This window comes from Kogia breviceps, chromosome 11 (assembly GCF_026419965.1).
Source record: "Kogia breviceps isolate mKogBre1 chromosome 11, mKogBre1 haplotype 1, whole genome shotgun sequence".
In the NCBI taxonomy this organism is placed as follows: domain Eukaryota; kingdom Metazoa; phylum Chordata; class Mammalia; order Artiodactyla; family Physeteridae; genus Kogia; species Kogia breviceps.
In genome coordinates, this window is record NC_081320.1 from 52,066,425 (window position 1) to 52,092,865 (window position 26,441).

The 26,441-nt window shown below is 34.2% G+C and overlaps 1 protein-coding gene across 5 annotated transcripts in view; it reads left to right on the top strand.

Moving 5' to 3' along the window:
- Positions 1–26,441, top strand: part of USP34 (ubiquitin specific peptidase 34) — a 238,339-nt gene that overhangs the window by 120,282 nt on the left and 91,616 nt on the right. For 4 of the 5 annotated variants that reach the window (XM_059079238.2, XM_059079242.2, XM_067007549.1 and 1 more), the window contains 9 exons: positions 975–1,064; positions 3,299–3,394; positions 8,745–8,827; positions 11,445–11,599; positions 12,744–12,857; positions 14,815–14,914; positions 15,049–15,208; positions 17,987–18,113; positions 18,210–18,357. In XM_059079238.2, coding sequence (XP_058935221.1) covers positions 975–1,064; positions 3,299–3,394; positions 8,745–8,827; positions 11,445–11,599; positions 12,744–12,857; positions 14,815–14,914; positions 15,049–15,208; positions 17,987–18,113; positions 18,210–18,357 — 1,073 coding nt within the window. The remainder of the gene's footprint in view (positions 1–974; positions 1,065–3,298; positions 3,395–8,744; positions 8,828–11,444; positions 11,600–12,743; positions 12,858–14,814; positions 14,915–15,048; positions 15,209–17,986; positions 18,114–18,209; positions 18,358–26,441) is intronic. The other variant, XM_059079240.2, reaches the window with a different exon arrangement.

Below are 26,441 nucleotides of genomic sequence, written 5' to 3' on the forward strand. Positions count from 1 at the left end.
TTTTTGAGGACTTATTTGTACTCCATACTTGTGGGTAGGGTGCCAGCTTTTTCTCTTTTAAAAAATTCTTTCATGAAGCAATACTGGCTCCTAAGCTTAAAAATAAAAGAAATTCAGTAACTTTATTAGAGTGTATCCTGCTTCTTTCAAGGCTCATGCAGGCAACCTTCTTGCCTACTAGGACTTCTGGGATTTGCATGTCAATATGTTCCCTGTACCCCCTTTTCTTCCAGAAGATAGACATGCTCAGATCTTCTTGAGGTTTTAGAATGATTTTCTATTGCCTTTTGGCCCTTTTATACTTGAGGTATGTGGTGTGCTTCTGTTATTAGCATGGCTCATAATGCAGTGATTCTAATTTTAGATGGAGATGATATTAAGTGAGAATTAGGGAGAAAGTGATAATTTATATAGTTTGAAAAATGTTCTCTACATTTATTGTTTGTAGTCCACAAACCAGCAGTTTGAGTATCACTTGTGAGCTTGTTACAAATGCAATCCTGAACCTACCCCAGACCTACTGAATCAGAATTTGCATTTTAACAAAATCCCTGCAGCTGGATCAAGTGCACACTAAACTTTGAGAAGCCCTGCTCTAGATAGTTTACCCAAGCTGCTGCTTCCTGTTTTCCTTGATTAAATCCTCAGAAGCACCTATGACTTGTTAAAGAATACTTTCATTAAAAAAATTTATATTTAAATGCTCTTCACTTGCTTTTATACTCAGATATTTATATAGCGTATTTTACTTTAAAAGTCTTGGATTGGATTTTTACAACTTGGATTTCTTGCCCCAGTGTATAATAAGTTGATACTTTAGGAAAAAACTTTGTGTTTGCATAGAAATGTATGTGAAGTTCATTAACTCTTTTTGCATTTAAGATTTTAAATAGCTGAATTTCTATTAAGATCTAGAATCATTGATACTATTTAAAATTATTTCATTCAATAAATACCTGTTCTTGCTGTTTCAGATCAGTAGTAATTTCACTTCGTCTTCTTCCAAAATTGTTTGGTACTTTTCAGCAGTTTGGGAGCAGTTATGATACACATTGGATTACAATGTAAGTAAATAAAAGAAACAGATGTATTCATTTTCAATATTTTTTCCCAGTCATAATTATCAAACAAGGTTTTGAGTAACTTACTAGCTTTTATTCTGTACCAGGAAAATATGAATTTTGTATAATTCAAATGTTTGCTTAGATTTCTGAGTGCTGTCTCTGTGACTTAGCCCCATGGAGGTTATGTATATCCCTGTCACCAGGAAGTCTGACCTTTGTACTCATTGTAGTTTGAGAAAAATATTGTAGCAATTAATGCTTTAATTTTAAGGTAAAGATTTTTAGTGTATCTGAGCATGGCAAAAGACTCCTGAAGAAGATCCACACATTAAACACTCTAGGATGCCTTTAATTTTTCCCATTACTAGGCGTTGGTTCTAGACATTACATCACGTTAGGGATCATTTTGACACCACCCTATTACTCCTTTACATATATAGAGAATTTATGATTAATGTTAAAGAATTCTTTCAAGGATAGTACTTTGATGTGATATTGATCTAATGTTTGAGAATATTCTAGAGAAAGTTGGCTATCACAGGCACTTAATTAACCTCTAAGAATGTATTATTTGCTTTATTCAAAATAGACTTTTTGGAGAGATTTCAGAGACTTTAAATTTTAGGAAAAATTAGACCTGTTGAAGGATTTATTTGTGAGGTCAAGTAGGATGGAGTTTTATCTAATTCCTTCTCAAATCTAAGATTAGTTGGTAGGAATACTTGCTTTCAAAATGAATATGATTTTTAAAATTCTTAGAAGTCTGTACTATAGTTCTAAATAAGATGAAGTTAGTTCTTCTGAGTTATAGCCCTTGCTGGTTGTTTTTCTTTTAATAGAGGATCTGTTTAACCTGAACCTCTATTACTGTTTTTTAAAAATCATCTTAGAAAGTCTCTTTCTTTGGTTAATATTTCAATGTGACCCTAGTGACAATTCTATTTGTGAGTGCAAGGAAGTTCTTTGAGATACTAAACAGAGGAGTAGGGGAAAGCATTTAGCATCCTTTAAGTACAAGAGTACCATGAGTTTTATTTCATTGACTCTCTTCCCATGGTTTTTAAATGGCTGAATTACAAAATTCAAAAGTATTAAAGTGATTCACTTGTAGCTTACCTGGGCAAGTTGGTATTGTAGTCATGTGAGGAGGTTTGAATTAAGGAGTAACAAAAGATAACATTCTTATAGAAGTGCGAAGCTACAAATATTCAGTTACTTATCAAGTATACCTGAACTTAAGTATATTGAGTTGAAACCCTTTTAGCTTGTTCCTTAAGTTAAACATAAATAAGCTCAGTTAATTCCAACATGAGGCTGGTATCCTAAATCTTATCAAGTGGATCACTTAAAAGAACTGAGCTCTTATGATTAGTTGGCATCAATAACAACAAAAACTTCCACTTGGTGTGAACCTATTTGCAGTAACACTCAGCATTTGGGACATACTGTCTCTTAAACTCTTACGGCCTATATTTTAAAATTGGAAATTATCTCTGATCATCTTAATAAATCTTCAGGTAACCAGCAAACAGACTGGCGAGTGATTGGCAATGCAAGAGTAACTTATTTGGAAAAGAAGGCTATAGCAAAAACATGATGTAAATTACATTTGAAGTTTTGGAATTTCAGTACTCCTACATGGTAGTGGTTATATTGCTAATAAGTATTGTGTGAGATAGATTATGTTAGTTATGGACCCTGCTATCTCTAATTGTATTTATCACTATTTCTTTTATCTTCTATTGTTTCTAGTTTAATACCTGAATATTTCTTTGATTAAAATAAGTTATTTTTTAAAATAAGCAATTATTGACAGTAAAAAAAGACAAACTGATTGATTCATTTAGTTTATATTATATGTGTTCTGTATGCCAGGCACTCTGCTAAATAATGACCAAGGTACACAGTCCATCCTTAACATGGACTATATTGTAGTTTTTTAATTTAACTCATATTAGTCATTTATAATTAGCATTCTGGCAGACATTTTATCCCCTTCACAGAGATTGAGTATTTTGAGATTAAAACACAGTGGTGCTTTAACTTCATACAAATTAAGGTGTACTGCTTTATATCTTTTCACAATTCAAATATAAACAGAACTTGTGAGTTTTTGATAATTGATAGATTTTGCTTTTGAAAATTTTTTAAGTACAATTTTTTTTCCTGTTCTAGAACAGATTTATTCTCTTACCCTGTGCCTCTAAAACTATTTCTTCTTTCAATTGGTCCAGGTGGGCAGAAAAAGAACTGAACATGATGAAGCTTTTCTTTGATAATTTGGTATACTATATTCAAGCTGTAAGAGAAGGAAGACAAAAACATGCACTGTAAGTATACCTTAACTACGTAAGTTACGTGTAAGTAAGTGTTGATTGTCTTTCCTGTGAAAGCTCATTTTCCAGTGTTCCTACTCCTACTCCTTTCCTTTCATATAATAAATAAATGTAATGAAAATTTTAGTAATGAAATTTTTAAGAGAAAGTTTCTTTTTTAAGTTGAATTATATAAGGTTATTTTTATAATTCTTAACCTTAGGAAAATGTAGGTTATATAACTTTGGGGGTTGATTAATCTTCACTATTGAGTTCTGTTCATAAGTCAGTGTTTTTCAGGAATCAAAAGTAAATATTTTTTTCAGAAATCACCAGTATCCTTATATTAATGTAATGATTCTAAAACTTATAAATATTTACTTCTGAACAAGTATATTTATCATAGAGTTAATTTAAAACATTTTCCTTTATCATTATAATTGAATACTAGTATTAGAACGTTTAGGATGTGTGAAAAAGTTAAGAATTGTGGTGTTATATAATAGCTGGTTAATGTTTCATCATTAAAATGTCTGGGTATATTGAAGTGAGTTTGGATAAGAATTGGTAGAAGTTGGGGTGTTAGTGGTATAGCTGTGTTTAAATCTTCTTATAGGGAGATGCCTGCCTAGAAGGAAGCATGGAGAATTCAGAAAGTTTTTGTTTGTGAGTCAGTTGGTGGAAACTGATGGTCAAGTCTAGGAAACCAGCTAAGTGTCAGTATCAGCATGTTAATAAATAAGAGAAGTAGGCACAGTATTTATTGAGAAAATATCCACACAGTAAATTTTCATGTAGATCAGAATTGATCAGATTGTATAGTGTTCAGAAAAGCCATAGGCCTTTAAAGCATACTTATTCACCTCCAAAAATGAAATCACATTTTCCCCCGACAAATCAGTTCTTTCTCCAGCTTACTCTACCCTTCAGTGTACCACCCTCCTCCTAGTCTCCTAAAACTTGGAGACTTGGGGCCCTTTTTGTATACTTTTATATCCAAACGTGAATAATGATGTTAGTGGTGATAAAAATAGCCATTATTTGTTGATGCTTACTATGTGCCAGATACCTTTTAAGTATTATTAACTTCAAGATACACAGCTTACTTGAAGTAGGAAATCTCATTTTAAAAATGAGAATGTATAAGCTATGAGATGATAAATAATTTGCCCAAGGTCACAGTTATAAATTTATAGATTTTATAAGTAGTGGAGCTAGAATTTCTATAATTCATTTTATAAACACTCATTTTATTAGTAGTCAAGCAGTCTGTTTTCTGTAATTCATATTCTTGAGTGCCACATTATAGTGTCATTAATCTCTAGTTATCTTAATGTTAAAATATATCCCATGTTTTTTTTTCGCAAGTTGACATTCCCACAAACACTGTTCCAGTTCTTTAACCAACATTTGGATCAGTTTTCTTCCCTCAGCCTCCCCCATGCTTGTTAATTCCTTATCCTTATTAAATGAGGAAGGCATTAATGATATTGGTAGAAAGCACATGGGCTTGAGAATCATACAGACCTGTGTTTAGATTATGAATCTGTTGTTTTGACCTTATTTCAGTTACTTACCGCCCTCATAAATCCCCATTATTTACCTCATGAGTTTTTTCCTGTTTGATTTTATTTTTTAAAATTAATTAATTTATTTATTTTTGGCTGCATTGGGTCTTCGTTGTTGTGCGCGGGCTTCCTCTAGTTGCAGCGAGCGAGGGCGACTCTTCCTTGCGGTGTGCAGGCTTGTGGTGGCTTCTCTTGTTGTGGAGCACGGGCTCTAGGTGCATGGGCTTCAGTAGTTTTCGCACGTGGGCTCCGTAGTTGTGGCTCATGGGCTCCAGAGTGCAGGCTCAGTAGTTGTGGTGCCACAGGCTTAGTTGTTCCGGGGCACGTGGGATCTTCCCAGACCAGGGCTCGAACCCATGTCCCCTGCATTGGCAGGCAGATTCTTAACCACTGAGCCACCAGGGAAGCCCCCCCTCATGAGTTTTTTTTTTAAGAATTAAATGCAATAATTTAGTAAGCTGTATCTGGCACATAGTAGGTTATATATAAATTGTAGTTACTTGGCTAAAACAAACTATGGTATAACATAAACAAAAAACTTGCCTCCTACCCCCATTTAGATTGTCTACTGCATCAAAAGTAAATTCTGCTTTCTTCAGTCTAGTATTCTGGGCCCTCAGAAATCTAAACTCAACTAACCTTTCCTGTTTTATTGTTCAGTGATTTTTTGACATTCTGTTCTTCAAGCCTGTCAAATTATTTCTGAGATGTTTCCTTAAATTTATTCTGTTCCACAACTTGGCTTACAAAGTTACCTCTGTACAAGATTCATTCTCTTTAAATCCTTTTAAAATTCTAAGTGTTCTTCAGAGTCTCTTCTCCTTTAATTATTCTTCTTCAAGCAGTGGTAAGGATTAAAGCCTTCTGATTCTGTATCTCCATACATTCTCTATAAAAGCCTTAAGATCAACAAGGAACAGGAATAAAACCACACTGACCAGCATTATTAGGAAGCAGAATTCAAATTACATGTCAACAGAGAAGTAAACACTTAAGTTGCAAAAGAGCTCCCACCAGAGCCACACCTGTGGGCTTGAAGAGCAGGGATGGGAACTTAAGAGAGGAGCATGGAAGACATAGATGAGTCATGCTCAAAAAGAGAAAGTCCAACATTCAGTGCCAAAAAATGTACACAGATCTGAGACTTGGTTGTTGACAGCATCGACAACAGGGAAGTTGCTCACTTTGTTAGTGGAGGCAGAGAGGCAGAGCCTCACAGAAGCATTCCTTCTTTTTTTTTAATTTAAAGAAGCACTGGGGCTTCCCTGGTGGCACAGTGGTTGAGAGTCCGCCTGCCAATGCAGGGGACACGGGTTTGTGCCCCGGTCCGGGAAGATCCCACATGCCGCGGAGCGGCTGGGCCTGTGAGCCATGGCCGCTGAGCCTGCGCGTCTGGAGCCTGTGCTCCGCAACGGGAGAGGCCACGGAAGTGAGAGGCCCGCGTACCGCAAAAAAAAAAAAAAAAAAAAAAAAAGAAGCATTGTTTCTGTGGTGGAAAAAATGTGGTGCTCTTTGGAGATGAGTTTTATACTTTTCTAGGGCACACCAGAGTATCCTTCCAGTCCTCCAGTCTGCCTTGTTTCCTGACATTTTAGGAGAATAAAATCTTAGAGCAGAGAGCTGTCCAGACTATTTTGTTATAATTCCCTTGATTCTTCAGGCTCAAAACAGAGTTGTACATTTGCTGCTCTTTGTTAAAGCATACTGATTTCATGAGTTTGTGGCACATTACTTTGCATTTGTTCAGTGGCGATTATAGTAGGCAAGTTCTAAGATTTTCACATAGGACAAAAAGATTCTTGTGGCATTAAAGATAACATTTCATTTCATAAATGGACATGTTACATATTTCTTGAATCCAGTTGCCCCTAGAGAAAATCCTGTGTTAACATTGAGGCTATCAAGTGAATGATTTTTTTTTAAGGTGTCAGTTTGTCACTAAAGTTTCATGCCCATGGGGAGATTATTTTTGTCCTGTGTTTTCATGTCAGGAGCCATGGACAAGCTCACGAGAGTTTATCAGTATTGATAACACTTTTGATTTGCATCCCAAGAAATTTCCTGGTTGATGATTTCAGCAACCAATGGGATCCTGACAGAGCAGGCAGAGTCATTTGAAGTGTGGAGCCAATGGCACTACTGTGGAAGCCGAAGACGGGACTGGATCCATGCCTTCTAGGGTTATAGGTCCCTTACTCTGAGATGCAAGTATAGGGGAAGGAAGTATTCAGGAAATAAAGGCACTTTGTAAAGGACAAGAAGGCATCATTCCCCTTTTATGTCTGTGACCAACGTTCCCGATACTCAGGGCATATGATGTATGATAGATCTCATGTTTGAACCTGTACTCCAAGATCTCTGCTACAAAAATCTCTGTCCTTTTAGTAAAAGGATGAAAACTATTAAGAGCAGGCCTTGAATTTTATCTGAATAGTGTTCTAGTCTGTGAGTTCCACCCCCACCCCCACCCCCAGTTCCCAGCCACCTTGCCGTAAGTACTTTCATCTTCATGAAGGACACTGCAACAGTGACGAAGCAAAAGTTCATCTTTTCTTTTCCATTGTTAACACGAGACAGTAAAGAGAAGCAAAGATATATCCAGCAAACTCAACCTTTAGGAAACCTTAACTTGAAACTTCAATGACGAATCTAGTGTAATTTTTGAAACCAGCTAACTTTAGGAAGCTTTTAGAATTTTGCACTTACTTAAAGATGTTAAGAAATTGATTTAAGAGGCTCTTTGACTCTTTGCAAACTGGGATATAGATCATGGCCCAGACTGGTTGCTGCCTTTTGTTGGCAAGGTAATTTGGGCAGTTCCTCCACAGCCAGCCTTTTGATTTGTAACATAGAGATAAGAACTCATGATTGATTTAGTCTCATTGATTGGGTACTCAGGTGCTTGTGGGAACTAGAATATTGTGATACCACAGTCACAGTTCAATATGCAGTTCATGGAGTTGCTAAAGGAATCCTAAAATGCAAACCTGATCATTACTACCTTTCTTTCCCCAACACTCTTCTGTGACTTCCTTATGTGTCCAGAATAGTATCAAACTCTTCTGACATTCATGCTGGCCATGATTTGGCCCCTGCTTACCTCTTTAGACCCATCTCCTACCCTTCTTCCACCACAGACCAACACCTGCTTCTTAAAATGCTGTTCCTTTGCAAATGCCTACAAACTGAATTCCCAGAGAACCATGTGAAATCACCTACTTAACAAGCTTTCAAAGCAACTCTTAAATTATCCATTGAATTTTGTACACATGAATTATAATTACTTAGATTTGAAATAACATTCAGAAATGCTCAGTTTGTATCCACTGTTTTCTTTATGAATTAGATTTATGGAAATGATATTTTATTAACATTCCTTGTTAAAGGAATATAGTATTATCCCTGGAGGGACAATGATAAAGAAACATGCAGTTTCTAGATGGAAATGTTTTTTATTAGCTATTCTAATTTATGTACATATTACATAATTTTAAAATGACATTTCTTTTGTTCCACTGTTGAGTTCTTATCTACTTACATAATTTGAAAGTATGTGTTCTAATAATTTGCATATTTTTATAATATTAAATAACATAAATCTCACATGTAACATTTGGCTTTGTGGCCATTTTTTGTGTGTATAACCAAAGATATAATTAAAATATTTAATAATTATGGATGTTATTAAATGGAATTTTACTTATTTCATATAATTTAAGATTAGGACCATTAAATCTTTAAAAATATTAAGAAATAGGATCTCTCAGTTAATTATTTTAATGACTTTTAAAATACAGGTACAGCCATAGTGCCGAAGTTCAGGTGCGGCTTCAGTTCTTAACTTGTGTGTTTTCAACTCTGGGATCACCTGATCACTTCAGTAAGTTTTTAAATCAGTATTTTAATCAGTTTTTAGATCTTCCTTGGCTCTTGAAAGAGTCCAGTTAAATGTACTCATGCCTTTAGATTTCTGTGGTGATCAAATTATTCTCAGTACTGAATGTCCTCTCAGTATGTATGGCAATGGGAACTTGCCACTGACACATTCTTGTTTCAGGCTCTGAAAGTACCATTTTCTTAATGAATAAATGACTCATTTCAGGGACAAAATATTTGGGATGGGAGAACATTATCATGTTAGGGTGACTGTATTTTATATTACCTTTGGTTATAGAATATTCCTTTCACTCCGGTTGGAAACAGCCACTGTCTGCATATTATTATCAGGGCTGATCTTTTCCAAGATGGGTTGGCTTCATAGGTGATAGAGACTTAGAGACCCTCATTTTATTTAGATGAATCTCAAACTCAATTTCATTAACAGTTAATCTTAAAAAAAAAAAAACAAAACAGAGAGATTGGTCTGGTATATTCAGAGTGTGGACCATTTCCAAATCCACATGCTAAATATTCTCACAAGAAAAGAGGAAGCTTGATTTCTTTTGGCCAGAGCTCCTTTCCTCTTGCTAGACTGACTGTGTTTTCTTTCACGCTCCACACACTTCTTTTTCTGTGTGTCCCTGTCAACAAACCTCATTTGTTAGAAGGGCATTCTTTCTTTACCTGTGGTTAATGTAATCAAACTGGTGAGTGTTTTGCTAGCCTGAGAGATGTCTTCATGACTCTTAAGTCCATATATGCTTGAGATATGCCATGCATTTATTTTACTGTTTAAGTCTATAATTTCTTCTTTAAGTCAAGCTGTTTGTAATAAATGTCACTAACATTGTGATACCAATAGATATCAAAATGAAGACACCTGTTTTTGATAGGAAACTTCTGTTTCATATTACTAGGTCATTTGTTACACCCATTATGAGTCATAATATACAAGAAACAAATAATATAAAATATTTTTTAAAATCTTATACATGGAGAAGTCAAGCCAAAACAAATATTGTCAGCATAAATAATTTCACATGACCATTAAGTTTCATGTTTGTTGAGTATAGATTTTTATTGGAAAATGTTAATCACTCTTTTCAGTATTTGAGTAATGAATTATTTATTTTGCTGCTCCCATTCCAGTGAACACAGTATGTATTCATACACAGTATGTATGGGCTTTCAATAGCTACTGTACGTATAGAATCATACTGAAAACTTCACTTATCCCGCATCATAATTGTACTTCTCTAACTGGCACAGTTCCTTTCAGGTATAATATGGTTACTCTAAAGTTATATTTGATAAGTTAATACAGGTTTTTAATATACCAATAACTGTATTCCTTTAAAAACTTAATAACGGCAGCTTATACATTGCCTATTGAATGTGAATTGGTGATTTAGCCATTTATGTATACACTTTGGTTTTGTTTACTATAATTAACCTGGATGCTTTTTTTTTTTTTTTTTAAGATTCTTACCTATCTTCACTTATCTCTCTTCTTAATTACTTAATGTGTTTAAGTTATAATATACACTAAAGGTTATTTCTAGTTTTTTTTATGTTGGCTCCCAGGGACACAAATTCTTCTTAGAACAAGTAGTCCATACATTAACTGTTTTTGTGAGTAACTGATTGGATACGTTTTTCTGATTAAACTCTTCAGACTGATATTGCTACTAGGTAAATATTGGGTTGGCCCAAAAGTCCTGTTCAGGTTTTTCTGTAACATCTTATGGAATACTTTCTGAGGTGCTTTTCATATTCTGAATCTCATCTACTTTTTGGGGGTGGGGGTGGCAGTGGCAGTTCTTACGATTCTATCATGTTTTCAAATGACTTCTGATTCTGGGGAATAAGCCTAGGCTCTAGAATCCCTTATGTTATACTTTAGAAATCCCCTGTTACGCTTTTATTCTACCCTTTTGGATTGTCCCACTTATCCATATCCAGACTTGTGATTGCCCTAATGCCTTCTCTTTGATTCTGAATCGTTCTTCTGATTCCTTCTGCCACACTTTGGAATTATCTAATACTTGGGTCAAAGTAGTATACAGATTTTGTCTCATTACATTGGCTTCTCAGTTAATTGTATCCCCTGATGTGTTGCTGTTCTGTTGTAGGCAGTCAGTTTCCTTTTGTTTTATTAATCATAAGAATCCCTTTCTTCATAGTTTTCAAAAATAATGCTTATTGGCATTTATTGTTTATCTACTATGTACATAGAATGAGCTTTGAACATGACATGGTATCCACTCTATTTTTAACCCTTAAACCTTAGAACTAACTGGACTTTGGGAATTACTTCCCTTTAATCATGTTTGCTGTAATACAATGATATGTTCATATTTTAGGGAAAATGATTTTCCAGAACATGACTCTTCTAGGATACTTACATAAGTCATGTTTTTTTAGATGATTTATATATGGAGTATATTTAACTACATTTGAAAGCATAAATTATATGAAATCTCTTATGAAATAATTTTTATAGAATGTTATGAAATATCTCCTTTATATTTCTATATATATATTGGTGCTTCTAGTATATTTAATTAGGATGAAAATGTTGTATGTACCAGGATTTAAAATTTGTAATGTTTATCTAGGGTTAAGTTTGGAGCAAGTTGATATTTTATGGCATTGTTTAGTAGAAGATTCTGAGTGTTATGATGATGCACTCCATTGGTTTTTAAATCAAGTTCGAAGTAAAGATCAACATGCTATGGGAATGGAAACCTACAAACATCTTTTCCTGGAGAAGGTAATTTTATTTCTTGACAGTTTATTTGTATTGTTTTTCTATATTTCCTTTTTCTTTCTTGAAATGTAAACTGCAATGTTCATTTTTTCCTGTTTGAAATACTTTTTAAAAAACTAGACAAATATACTGCTTTTCAGCAGTCCTTATTTAATTTTTGCCACTTAGATTTTGCTTTAATTTTGTCCTCTACAGTGTTTATATCTAAATGAATACTTAGTTTATATTTACAAAAATGTTATGTTCCTTAGCTAAAGTACTTAAACTGACAGTAATTAGAGTAACTCTTGGTAAACACTAATAAGAAATATGGGGGCTTTTGGTGTGTATTTTAAAAAATCATGAGTAACATTGTAGTTCAATTTTTCAGGGGTGGTGCCCACCCCACTAGTGTGAGAGCCGTATTCTGCAAGTCTTTCCTTAAATGGTATGGTTTTAGCCAGTCTTCCCACAGATATAAGCCATTGTTCAGATTTGTAGATTTCTGGGAAGGTGTTTTTAGGAAGTGCTGTCATGATACTAAAGATACTCATCTATCCAATTTCTGTTTTTATTTATCAGGTACCACAGTTGGTTCAGGTGATAATTTTCCATTTGAATTTTAAAACATTTATGATAATAAAGTAATAGACTTTATTATTCCTATGCTAATATTTGAGATTATAAAGGCTCTCTGGGAAGTCTCTGCGACAGAATTGAGTACATATGAATGAGTTTTGGTAATGTAAATTAAATCACTTAATAGATCTAAGACAAAGCTACAAATAGACCTTCAGTTATCTTCATTTCAAGCTCTAACTTATACACAAACTGTACATGTGGCTATACATCTTATAAATGTGTGTAGTGTAGGTATACAGTAAATAATAAAATTTAAAATTTTTCTTTGGTTTGGGTCCATGTACATCTCAAAAATTGACACACATATCAGACAGGTTTCACTTATGTCATGAATAAAATTTTCATTAAATTATTATCTATTTCTAAATTATCACTAAAAATCTCAGTTGATATGTTCTTTTCTGCAATGTTTTTTAGTAAAACTAGGTTTATTAACTTAAATCTGTTACGTTAAATCCAATAAAGTGAAATCTGCTAACTTAATTATCATACTAAACTTCCTTCAAAACTTTTTTATTTTTTTAAGATGCCCCAGCTAAAACCTGAAACGATTAGCATGACTGGCTTAAACCTGTTTCAGCATCTCTGTAACTTGGCTCGATTGGCTACCAGTGCCTATGATGGTGGTTCAAACTCTGAGGTATGGATTTAGGTTTGTCATTTTAGTAGGTCAGCTTGTAGAATTTTTTTTGTCGTTCCTCAAATTAGATTATTGAATTATATAGTCTACCAAGCACTGAATTTACTAACTATGCAGACTTTTATTCTAAGGTTTTAAAAAGTTTTATCTTTTGGGCTTCCCTGGTGGCACAGTGGTTGAGAATCCGCCTGGGACCACGGGTTTGTGCCCTGGTCCAGGAAGATGCCACACGCCGTGGAGCGGCTGGGCCCATGAGTCATGGCCACTGAGCCTGTGCGTCCAGAGCCTGTGCTCTGCAATGGGAGAGACCACAACAGTGAGAGGCCTGCGTACCACCAAAAAAAAAAAAAAAAAAAGTTTTATCTTTTGGTTTAAAAAAGTTTTATAAAGCAAAGTTGATAATTTTGCATTACTAAAGATAACCTTGGTTGTACATAATGAAAACTTGGGATACAAACGTCAAGCTATGAAATAATAAGTCACGAAGATGTAATGTACACAAAGGGAATATAATCAATAATACTGTAACAACTTCGTATGGTGCTGGATGGTAATTGATCTTATTGCAGTGATCATTTCATAATGTATAAAAATATTGAATCACTATGCTGTACACCTGAAACTAATGTAATATTGTATGTTAACTATAACTCAGTTAACATGACTTATTATACATTCCTTGATTAGTAAAGAATTTTGCTAAGTAGAAAGGGTGATTTGTCTAAAATCTGTTTTTCATGCCATTTGTTGTGGCCAGGCTTTTCGTTGCTCTTGGGCAACTCCAGAATTCCTATTGGTAACTTCTATTCTGAAATGGAGTCCACCTAAATCATTTCTGACCATGAGGCATGGTGATCAGTTCATTAACTGAAGACTGTCACAAATTGCTAGTCTTATCTCTGGTTCTGAGTTCCATTTGCCTAGTTGGGTGGCTGCAAGATTTTGTTGAATGCATTATTCCTAAACTCACCTAACACAGATTGTTATTTGAAAGTCTTCCTTATTGGACATTTGTTTATTAATGATAGCTTTGATTAATGCAGTATCCACTAACATTTTTCATTAATTTTCTTTAGAGGTTGAGTTGTATATAATAGAAAACTGGTGTTAATCTATGTGGTAAAAAATAATTTTAATTGTATTTAGAATGCTTTCATAGTATCTTCCTACCATCTTTCCTGGTTTGAATAGTGTTCTGTTCTGTTTGTTTGTTTTTGTTTTTAATTTTTTGGTCCTAACTCTTACTTTGATAGCACTATGATAAGTTTCAATTTGGTGATTTCAGGTAACCAGACAGATCTGACTTACCTAAGTAGTCATACTCTAATTTTGAGATAATACTGCTTTTTAAGTAGATGATATGAACACTAAAGGTGTTCTGTTCCCTATCAGAAGGTTATCTTTCTTCACCCTGCTCAACTTTTGAGAACTTTCATTCTCCACTTTTTCTATAATTTTCATTGAAAACTTTTTTTCATCTCATGGTTAATGTCATAAATTTAAATGTCAACTTTGGTTGGCGAATCTTTTTTATTTTCTGTGAATACCTGAAAGCAATGACTTTTTCAGAATAAGTTGGATGAAAGCATTAACATGTTACGCTAGTAATTATGTGTTGTTATTACTTTGTAGCATGTTTTGAGGACTTGCGTTTTTCCCACTATGTAGTCACAACTTTTGAGTCAAACATACACATACATAGTTAGATGATTTATAACTAAGTATTTTTACAAGTACAGGTATGTTTCAGTGACAAGAAATTTCCAAGGCTTTTATCCTTATTATTATTAAATATTAGTTAATAACACTAAGTAATTAGGAATTGCCTTTTAAATATTTTATAGGATATTAAAACTCTTTGATATCAAATGAGTTTTAAATTTGTAACTGCTCTTCTAATAATTTACATTGTTTGACAAATAATAACATTTATAGATGTCATATTTTTCTTTCTTAGCTTTGTGGTATGGACCAATTTTGGGGCATTGCTTTAAGAGCACAGTCTGGGGATGTCAGTCGAGCAGCTATCCAATATATTAACTCCTATTATATTAATGGTGAGTGATTTGAAATATTGTCTGATAGGTAATTTTTTATGTAAGTATTTTTTGTTTAGCTATAATTTGTTTTCTTTAATATAGCTAAACAAGAATATAGGATTGATATACATATCTAAACATCTGATTTTCAGGTAAAACGGGTTTGGAGAAGGAGCAAGAATTTATTAGTAAATGTATGGAGAGTCTTATGATAGCTTCGAGCAGTCTTGAACAGGAATCACACTCAAGTCTCACTGTTATAGAAAGAGGACTCCTTATGCTGAAGACACATCTGGAAGCATTTAGGAGAAGGTAATTTTTTAATACCACATTATTAGAATGAATTTTAGGCTTTTTTTATGCTGATATGTCCAAAATATTCTTAAAATTAAACTAAAGTTTTTCTTGGGGGCAGGTAGAAAGCATAACTTACCAAAAGTGAAGGGTTAGTAATGGAAGTAATTTTTATTCATGATATGTACCATTTTGCTGTGGAATAGGCAATATAGGTTCCTGGTAAATACTGCAGAGCTTTAAAAATCTTAAGACTGAGAAGATGTATGAATAAGAATCTCTAGACAGAATTCCATCTTTGAGAAAGTATTACTATGATTGAAATGACAGAACACCACCACCAAAAAAAGTTTCACTAAAACCCTCACCAAGAACATCAAATAATCTCTCATAGTTGAATCAAGTTGAGTCATTTGTTTCATTTGCTGTTTTTTTTTCTTCCTGGACTAGGAGACAGTATTTTAATTTTGAATTTCCATTTACCATGGAAACATGATCAAAAAATTCTGTGTTAATGAATATCTGTATAATTAATTTAGACATACCCTGTGTAATACAGAAATAAAGCAAATTAACATTTATGAATATATCGACTGAATTGAAAGGTGAGTAGATAGTTTTAATTAAGAAATTCTGTTTGTTAAAAATCATGAGTAAATGTAAAAGTACAAAGAACTGTTGAAAAAAATTGTTAAAATTAATAACTTCTTTCAACTTCAGAGCTCAGTTTGATAATGAAAAACTTATACAATTTGTATATATTGACCTTTTGTTTTAAAATATCAGGGAATACTGAATAAAGATTTTCTACACATTCCTTATAAATAACATGGCTCCTTTAAAACATTTAGGCATTGCAAAAATCTTTATTTTGATTATGATTATAATTTGTGGAAATTCTATTTAATTCCTTGTGTTTTTAAAGAATGTGTAAGGGAACGCTAGAGTTTTTCGCACAGAAACTTCACACTGCCTCATAATTGTGACCACTTTAAAAACTAAAAATAAAGAAGCAAATGTGGTGATATGTCTTACTCAAATTGATAAAAAATTAATACTCATAAAATTCAGAAATTACACTAAGATAATACTAAAGAAAATCAAAGTCTCTCTCTTTTCCTATTAGCAATATTTACTCTTAATGATATGATAGGTATTCTTCTAAAATTTTGTCTATGTTGCAGGGCCTACAAACAAACCAAAAAGGTCCTTTTGATTCAAGCCTCTAGTCCTCATACAGTGTTACCAATGGTTTTAAAATAAGCAGTTATTTTAAAAGTCTTTAAAAACAAATTGTTTCCTAAGACGTTTTATAAGTTTAATGAATTTCAGTTCAAAAATTCCTTCTCAGATGTACAAACTTTTTTCTAACTCAAAAAAATTGATTATAGTATCCTTGATAGAAGTCTTTGTATTTGTTTACGTTCTACTCTAAAAGTTAATGTTGGTGTTAAATAATTTATATAAATACTGTTTTGTGGATGGCGAGTAAAGAAACTAGGAAACAATTGAATATTCAAAAGCTAAGAGCTACTTTTAAAAATTATCTAGGAATTTTCATGCAAATCCTTGTGTAGTATCATTGTACAGTTTCAGGTGCTTAATGTGCTAAGTGCTACTCCTAATTTAAAATTGCCTTAACATTTATAAAATGAAAATATAAAGTAATTACTGTGTTTATGTATTCCTTATATTAAAAAGTAAATAAAAAATGTCTTTTTAAAAGTGTCGCTACTCCAAATTTAAAATTGCCTAATATTTATAAAATGAAAATATAAAGTAATTGTTGTGTTTATTTATTCCTTATATTAAAAGAGTAAATAAAAATGTCTTTTTAAAAGGGTATTCTTTAAAAGAAAATAAAAAGGGGTATTCTTTTTAAAAAGAGTTAAGTGGTCTCAACCAGGAACGATTTTGTTTCCCAGGGTACATTAGATAATGCCTAAAGACATTTTTGATGATCACAGCTTAAGGGAGAAGGCGGTGCTGTTGGCGTATAGTAGGTAGAGGACACTGCCAAACATCCTGCATTGCACCAGATAGATCCCTTGTAAAAAAAAATTATCAAGCCCCAAAAAATTGCTGTTTTGCTCATAGAAGCTGGACATTGGATCACTTCTAGGAAATCAAGTACATTTATTCCCTTACTTGCCCTCCTTCTATTCTAGAATTGCTGATTAGTTTTAGACATTGATAATTTTTTCTTAACTAAATTCAGGTACCCTGGATCCTGTCTTCAACAACTGAAAATAAGTTAGAAAATTAATATTTAGTGTCATTGTAGATGCCTGTTTCCTTTGAAATATTAATCTTTATAACTCATTTTATGATTTTAGCAGTCATGGACTCGGCCCTCAAGTTGTTAGGCTGGTTAACATATATTTACTACAATACAGTTCTGTCTTTGAAAAATATTTCCTAATACCTTTTTTCCTCTTTTGAAAATAGGAATGACAGCTTGCCATATACTTACTGGATTAGTTTGTTTCTTTAAATTTCTCCTGCCTCTGCTACTCCCCTGCATACCCCCGCACCCTTAAAAAAAAAGTGTTCCTAATGGGTCTCTTTTTTTTTCAGTAATTTTTCTTAGAAACTAATTTTTAAGGAGCTTTTAACTATATTTACACATTTAAGTTTGATTCAATATGATGAATCCAAACTTAATGTTGTAGAGTAAATTGGAATGTACTGGACCCTTTTGTGGGTGCTTTCATTTTTTAAAATAGTAAAAACTTCTGTAACATTAAAATGGTTTATAATGATATCCTTCCTGTGTGTGGTTTTTGTGTGTTTTAGGTTTGCATATCATCTCAGACAGTGGCAAATTGAAGGCACGGGTATTAGTAGTCATTTGAAAGCACTGAGTGACAAACAGTCCCTGCCGCTAAGGGTTGTATGCCAGCCAGCTGGACTCCCTGACAAGGTAGTTACATAGTTTTAGTTTCCAAATTGGTAACATTTCCCAGTTCAAATATATGTTCTTTTTGTATTTTTAAATTGGTTGCATCTCATATTTCAGATGACTATTGAAATGTATCCTAGTGACCAGGTAGCAGATCTTAGGGCTGAAGTAACTCATTGGTATGAAAATTTACAGAAAGAACAAATAAATCAACAAGCTCAGCTTCAGGAGTTTGGGCAAAGCAGCCGAAAGGGAGAATTTCCTGGTAAGTCCATCAGTTCAAATTTTCATATTTTCTAGGTTCTATTATATATCGACTTCACACCTTTACTTCTTTGAAGACTACCAACCATGTTCATGACTCTCCCTGTACCCCTTGCCCCCCCGCCCCCCTGCCATGCCCTCCCCTCCCCTTGGTATGGTGCCATTGATTCTTAGGAGTTAAGTTTTTTTTCTTTTTTAAGATGTTATTTTCAAACACTTTCCCTCATTTTTCTCAAAAAAATTCTACTTTTGGAGGTTATTTGATAAGCAGAGTGGGAACTAATAAGTTTAAGCGTCCATACACTACCTAGTACCCAATTTTACCCAGTACATTTTTTTTCTATTTTGATATATTTTGTTGTTGTTTTGAAGCGTATGAAAACAATATATCATTAAGTTTCATCTGTGCATCTCCCCTTACCTCCAAAAATGTATCATATTAAGAAATTTTTCATGTGGGCCTGATAGGTATATTTGATTCTTCCCTTACTGTTAAGCCACTGATGCATCTTTAGTGTCTTTCCATAGCACATAAAATAGGAGCTAAACAGAGGAACAACCAGGAAAGCTGTTGATTACAGTTTAAAGGTCTGACATTGTAACAGGCTAACTGTATATTTAGGGAAAAGTCTTAAAGTTTTAAAAGCTTCTTTTTAGGACTTTTAACCTGCTTGTGTGCAGAGTGATAATTCTTTGGCATCCTTTAGTAAGAAGCCAACAATATTTGCTACACTGTGCTTAAGATGAAAGTATATGTATGTGTCTTCTAAAGTATATCAGATCCTTTTTAAAAATTAATTAATTAATTTTTGGCTGTGTTGGGTTTTCATTGCTGTGCTCGGGCTTTTCTCTAGTTGCGGCAAGAGGGGGCTTCTCTTCGTTGTGGTGCACGGGCTTCTTATTGCAGTGGCTTCTCTTGTTGAAGAGCATGGGCTCTAGGTGTGCAGACTTCAGTAATTGTGGCTCGCGGGCTCTAGAGCGCAGGCTCAGTAGTTGTGGTGCACACTTGTTCCACAACATGTGGGATCTTCCCAGACCAGGGCTTGAACCCGTGTCCCCTGCATTGACAGACAGATTCTTAACCACTGCACCACCAGGGAAGTCCCAGTATATCAGATCTTAAATTTTGTTCTTGAATAATTAATAAGTATTCTTGGTTAGAGGAATAGAGGTTGAAAAGTCTCCCTCCTACCCCTATCTCTGAATCTCCCATTTCCCTTTCCTGGGGCAAATGTTCTTAGGTATTTTTCAAGAGATAATAAGATTATAATGTAAGAATGTTTGTATATACACAGTTGACCCTTGAATAATGTGGGGGTTAGGGACACCAACCCTCCACACAGTCAGAAGTTCATGTATAACTTGTAGTTGGCCCTTCATACCCACAGTTCTCCCATATCCATAGTTCTGCATCTGTAGACTCAGCCAACTGAGAATCATGTAGTACTGTAGTATTTACTACTGAAAAAAATCTGCTTATAAGTGGGTCTGCACAGTTCAGACCTTTGTTGTTCAGGGGTCAGCTATATACTTAAAACACAAATGGTAGCATTCCTTTTATACTCTTGACCCCTTGTTTGTTGTGCTTAATATTATCTTAGAGAACATTCCATATTAGTACATATAGAACATTCTTTTTAAGATCTGCATTGTCTGTAATATGGTGGGTACTATGATTTATTTTACCTGTTCTCTATTAATGGACATTTGTTTCCTTTCTTTTGATATTATAGTGTTATAGATAGTATCCTTAATACATACATTATCTAATGCATGTTGGCTAAATACCTAGGTATGGAATTTTGATTTCAAAAAGTATGTTTTTGTTAACATTGAAATATATTGTACATAAAGAGAATATGAAATGAGTAATAATAAAATGAAAACCACCAATGTACCTACCACCCAGATTAAGGAGTAGAACATTATTAGAAGCTAGTTGTGTGTCCCTCCCTGATATCATCCTTTCAACTTCCCCTTAACACTATCTTGATTTGTTACTCTTTTTTTGGTGTTCTTTATAGTTTTACCTCCAGTTTATATATTCCTAAACAATGTATTTAGTTCTGTGAAAGAGATAAGTATGCACAAACTTTATGGATTAAGGAAAAGAGAGTACGGCCTTGTTAGGTCACAGAAGAACACAAGCTAAAGAGGGTGTACTTTCACCCTCTCTAAAGATTTGTGTAAAGCCTCATCTGAGGTTATCAGTGAGAAAATTCTCAAGTTTAGGTCTTGGCACAGTGAAGACATATTTTAGTGTTGTAATGTTGACAAGATGCTGAAATACCAACAGAAATACAGTCACAGAGTCTCTTCTTTTTCTAATCTCTTCGTGACCTACTTTAGCTCTCAGGAATAGATCAAAATAGAATTTCTTTTGTGAGGTAATATGAATGTCTTCTGCTGATTTAAGCAGTAGGACCTGAAGGTGAGAGTAGAAATTTCACTGTCATATTCTGGTAGTGAACATGACTGGTAAAGACAGTCTGGATTCAGATAAGAATCTGGGCCAGGTTCACTTGCCATTCTTTCCTTAGACAGAGAAGGTATTATGAAGGCAGCAGAGATTTTGGTCATGTGTCCCTCAGTAATACATTTTTCTAGTCACACTGATCCTATTGACTATCCTTCACATCTGATGCACAGCAGTTGGATCTCCTTTATCATCCTCATAATTCTTTTTGTCTCTCACCTATGTTGACTATTCTGTTTCCAGTGTTCCATACCTTCTTTATTGGTTCACTTTTTTATTTGGCTGGAATACAATGCAATTGTCCAGTAGCTTCTTGAGAGAATGTTGATATGGGGTAAAGTTTGTGATTCTTTGAATGATCAAAAATACATTTCTCATACTTTAAATGGTGATTTGGCTGGGTATAGAATTCTAGATGAGAGATAATTTTGTTTCAGAATTTTAGAGATATTACTGCATTGTGTTTTGTGGTTCTGTTATTGCTGTTTAGAATTATGAAGCTATTCAGATTTCTGATATTTTTTTACACATCCAATTTTTTTGCCTCTTCTAGAGCTTAATGAATCTTCTTGTTCCTAATATTCTGAAATTTTACAATACTAGGCCTGAGCATGGATCTATTTTCAACAATTGTAATGGGTACTTTAATATTTAGAGGTCCGTTTTAGTTTGGCAAGTTGTATCTTTAAGTTTGGGGAAATTTTCTTGAATTAGTCTTCCTGTGTTCTGTTTTATCATTTATCTCTAAATTCTTTATCTACATGTTTCATCTCTTGGACTATTCCTAATTTACTTATCTTTTCTTTCCTATAATTCATTTCTTTGAGTGTTAACTTCCTGAGAGATGATCTCAACTTTATTTTACAATTCTTTTGAGTTTTTCATTTTTGCTGTCATGCTTTTAATATCAGACATCTGTTTTGTGTCCTCAAGAGTACACCTGTTATCTTAGTTGAAATATCTTTTTGAGAATATTGGGGTTTTTCTTTCCTTAACTGTTGAATCTTTAAAAATCCAGACTGATAGTGCCCTCATTTCAATTAGAATGTTTAGCTAATTACCTAATTATTTTCTGTTAATCTCATCTTGTCTTTAACCTTATATTTACCACTCTGGCATTCTTTATTCCTACGTATAGATTGAAATATTTCCATTTGCTTTCTTTTTTCTTCCTCTTTCTAATGAATTTCCCTTAAAAATGTTTATATTGCAGATCTGGTGATGAATTTTCTCAAGCTTTTTTTGTTTGAATAAAAAGTTTGTTTTGCCTTCAATTTTGAAAGAAATTTTCACTGGATATAGAATTCTAGGTAAAGAAATTTTGTTCTTTCAGGACTTTATAAAAAAATTTCCCATTATCACTTGGCTTGCAAAGTTTCTGACCAAAAGTCTGTGATTTTTCTTATCTTTCATCCTTTGTATACAGTGTGTCTTTTTTTTTTTTTTTTTTCCAGTACGTGGGCCTCTCACTGTTGTGGCCTCTCCTGTTGCGGAGCACAGGCTCTGGATGCGCAGGCTCAGTGGCCATGGCTCACGGGCCTAGCTGCTCTGCAGCATGTGGGATCTTCCCAGACCAGGGCACAAACCCTTGTCCCCTGCATTGGCAGGCAGACTCTCAACCACTGCGCCACCAGAGAAGTCCTATATATTGTGTCTTTTTAACTGCTTCGTTTTGAAGATTTTTCTTTAACATTGATTTTCAGCAGTTTGATGATTATTGTGCCTTGTTGTGTTTTTGTGTTCTGCAGCTTGGGTTTAGTTCAGCTTCTTGGGTCTGTTATGTATTTATAACATTTACCAATTATATATTTTTTCAAATATTTTTTTCTTTTTCCTTACCCCTCTCCATAATTTCTGGGCTTCTAATTAAATGTATCTTAGTCTGTTTGTTAGTGTCTCATAGATCACTGAGGTGCTGTTCTTTTTCTTTATTCCTTTTCTTTTTCTCTTCTTCTCTTTCTTTTCCTTCTCTTTCTACCCCTTCGATCCCTCTTCTCTTTCCCTCCTTTGTCAGGTGTTGATCTTGTTCCTGTGCCAAGTCAGTATAAGTCAGATTATGGATTATAAATTTGTGTCTGGTTTAGGATTTATCTTTTTGAGGTCTTGATGGTTACTGTAAGTGCATTTGATTTCCAGCTTGCAAACTTGTTTGCTATTATCTATTGTCTTTTTTTCCCTGTCAGATGTGTGTAAAATTTTTAAAATTTACTTTATTGCAGCTTCAGAGGATAAAAATTAGATATGTGTTGTTTAATATATCATCATAACCTAAGAATTTTTAAGATTTCTTTTTCCTTTTCTTGTTTTGAAACATTCATTGCATTAAGATATTAAATTTTGGGGGACTTCCTTGGTGGCGCAGTGGTTAAGAATCTGCCTGCCAGTGCAGGGGACACAGGTTTGAGCCCTGGTCCAGGGAGATCCCACATGCCACGGAGCAGCTAGGCCCGTGTGCCACAACTACTGAGCCAGCTCTTAGAACTGGGAGCCACAACTACTGAGCCCACGTGCCACAACTACTGAAGCGCGTGCACCCTAGAGCCCGTGCTCCACAGCAAGAGAAGCCACTGCAGTGAGAAGCCCATGGACCACAATGAAGAATAGCCCCTTCCCACCACAACTAGAGAAAGCCCGCACACAGCAACGAAGACCCAACGCAACCAAAAAATAAATTAATTTAAAACAAAAGATATTAAATTTTTTAAAGGTAGCAACTTTTTCAAGAAACGTTAAGGAATAAGCAATTCTTAGGTTACAAAAGATCCTCTCAAAAGTAGTAGAAGATAGAAAGCTGCTCAGTTAACTGTAAAAACCAATTCAGCCATTATAATTGAAAGTTGATACGTTATGTACACAATGTGTAGGCCTAATTCACATACCAAATAGAGTCCAAAATCCTAGATAAACTGCTAGCCATCTTAGTTCTATTTTGTAACAAAGTCGTGCATGCTTGGGGTCTCTTAAAAACTGGGAAGCAAATCAACTCGATATTATCTTAGCAATACCTCACGACTAAGGATATTTTATCTCACTATTGTAAAAAGATCAATAGTCATAGATTGTATTAGATTATCTCAATAACCTAGAAAAGAAATTTTATTAATAAAAATCTACTGAAGTATTAAAAATTTAATATAGAGTTTCTGTTTGTCTAGTAGCCCATGTTTTTCTTAAGCACTAATTTTAAATGATTTGGATAAAACATTACTGTCAGAAGAGGGAACTCAGTGATAATTTGAGGGTATTATAATGATGAATAGGAAACTAAAGAAATCAAGTGTTTTGTAGCAATTTTAAAAACAGGATACTTTTTTGTTTGTTTGTTTTGCTGCACGTGGCATCTTAGTTCCCAACCAGGGATTGAACCCAGGGCAATGGCAGTGAAAGCGGTGGAAGCTAACCACTGGACCACCAGGGAAGTCCCTAGTTAGGGTACTCTTTTTTGTGTGTGTGTGCATGGGCCTCTCACTATTGTGGCCTCTCCCATTGTGGAGCACAGGCTCCGGACACAAAGGCCCAGTGGCCATGGCTCACGGGCCCAGCCGCTCCGCGGCATGTGGGATCTTCCCGGATTGGGGCACGAACCCGTGTCCCCTGCATCGGCAGGCAGATTCTCAACCACTGCACCACCAGGGAAGCCCTAATACTCTTAACGTGACGTGTTTGTGGAATATATGAGAATAAAACTTTTTTGAGATATGTAAATGAACACTTGAATAAGTGATTATACCTAGCATCTCTATATAAAATATTGTAGAGATGCCAAGTAAATTTCTTCCTTAATATATTTTACCTAAATCTGAATGAATTTTTACTTTAAATTGGATGAAACTGCTCTGAATAATAAACTGTGTGAATAAACTAAACAATATCAGAAGTTCTGAGAGGAAAACCTGAAAGGATAATAGGTGAATTTCAATACTAGCTATTATACATTTAAAAACTACAATATTATCTCATAAAAAGTATTAATTAAATCACAATAGATAGCAAAGAAATAGTCTTATGAGATGTTCGGTTTCGGGGCAGAAAGAAAAACCCAATTTCTCTTATGTTCAGGATGAATTTAAAGTATTCTCTGTATACACATACGTGTGCATACATACAATAAACTCTGGGAAAATTCAGAAGATACAGGATTGAAAATTTATCAAACTTTTGGGAGGGCCAAGGTTTCTAGGCTTAGAAATAATAAGAAGGGAAAAAAAACATAGGCTTAGCTATACAACAATTAGCAATTTTGCTATACAACAATTATACTTTTAAAAAATATATAATTTTATTTATTTATGCATGCTGCACTGGGTCTTAGTTGCTGCATGCAGACTCTTAGTTGTGGCATGAAGACTCTTAGTTGCAGCATGCATGCGGGTTGTAGTTCCCCGTCCAGGGATCAAACTGGGCCCCCTGCATTGGGAGCACGGAGTCTTGCCCACTGGACCCCCAGGGAAGTCCCATACACAACAGTTACATTTAAGGAAAAATACTGAAATGAATCTTACTGGAGGAACCCATTTTCCTTTCCTGTGTTTGAAATATTTTCAGGTAGAATTTTCTTACTTGAGTGGAGGGAAAAGGTAATTTTAAAACGTTATGTGTCTTTGTGGAAAGCAATAATCGGGCTTCACTCATTCCTGAAAATAGTTGGGATAGTGCCTATCCAGTGGAATTTTCCTACATTAAGTTAATAAAATTTAACAATATTTGAGTTTAATTATTCATCAGATATTTCATCATTTTGCTTAACTTTCTTCCCCTATCAAGCATTTTCTTTAAAAAAAGTTTTTTTTTCATGGATTTAACAATAATTAATTTGAATGCCTGCTGTTCTAATGCTGGGAATACATGTGTGCCTTTGTGGAACTGGGTTGGTTTTTTTTTTTAGTGGGGGAGAGACAGATACTTAAATATAATATCAGATGCTAATAAATGCTTTAGAGAAAGATAAAGCAGAGTAAGGGATTAATAGTGAGATGAGGCTTTTTAGATTGAGTAGTTAGGAGGAAGGCCTTTTTGAGCTCACATTTGATAAAAGACTTGAACTGTGGGAATGATCCATATGCATTCCTGGGGAGGAGCATCTTAGACCTTGAGATGGGAACGTGCTTGATGCTTTCAAGAAAGAACATGCTTGGGTGGCTAAAGCATATTTTGGTAAGGACGATGGTGGGAAATGAAGTTGAAGCAAAGAGGACTTATGCATTCTAGAAATGAATTGCCTCAGTCTATTGAGTTCGTTGAGTTTACTGTAATCTAGAATGTTGTAGCTCATCTTTTTTCTTGTCAGAACTTTTTTCTGCCCTATAATCTATTTTATTTTGTGTTGATAGGTAATAACAGGGAAGAGAAAACTCAATCATTATAAATACATGCTGGTTACTTGTGAACTAAGGCATTAATGAATCTGTTTCTCCTGCATGTATTACTAAGGGGAAATGCTGTAGGTTCCCAGAAAGCTCTGTAGTGTTTTTTACTTGTAAAAATTTTCATATTATTAAGCAAGCAGGAATTGATCTTATTAGAGTGGTGCTAAAGGAGGATTTTCTCGTAATTTTTACTGCCTAAGGCTAACATCAGACAACAGAAAATAATATAAGAAGTATGCTTGT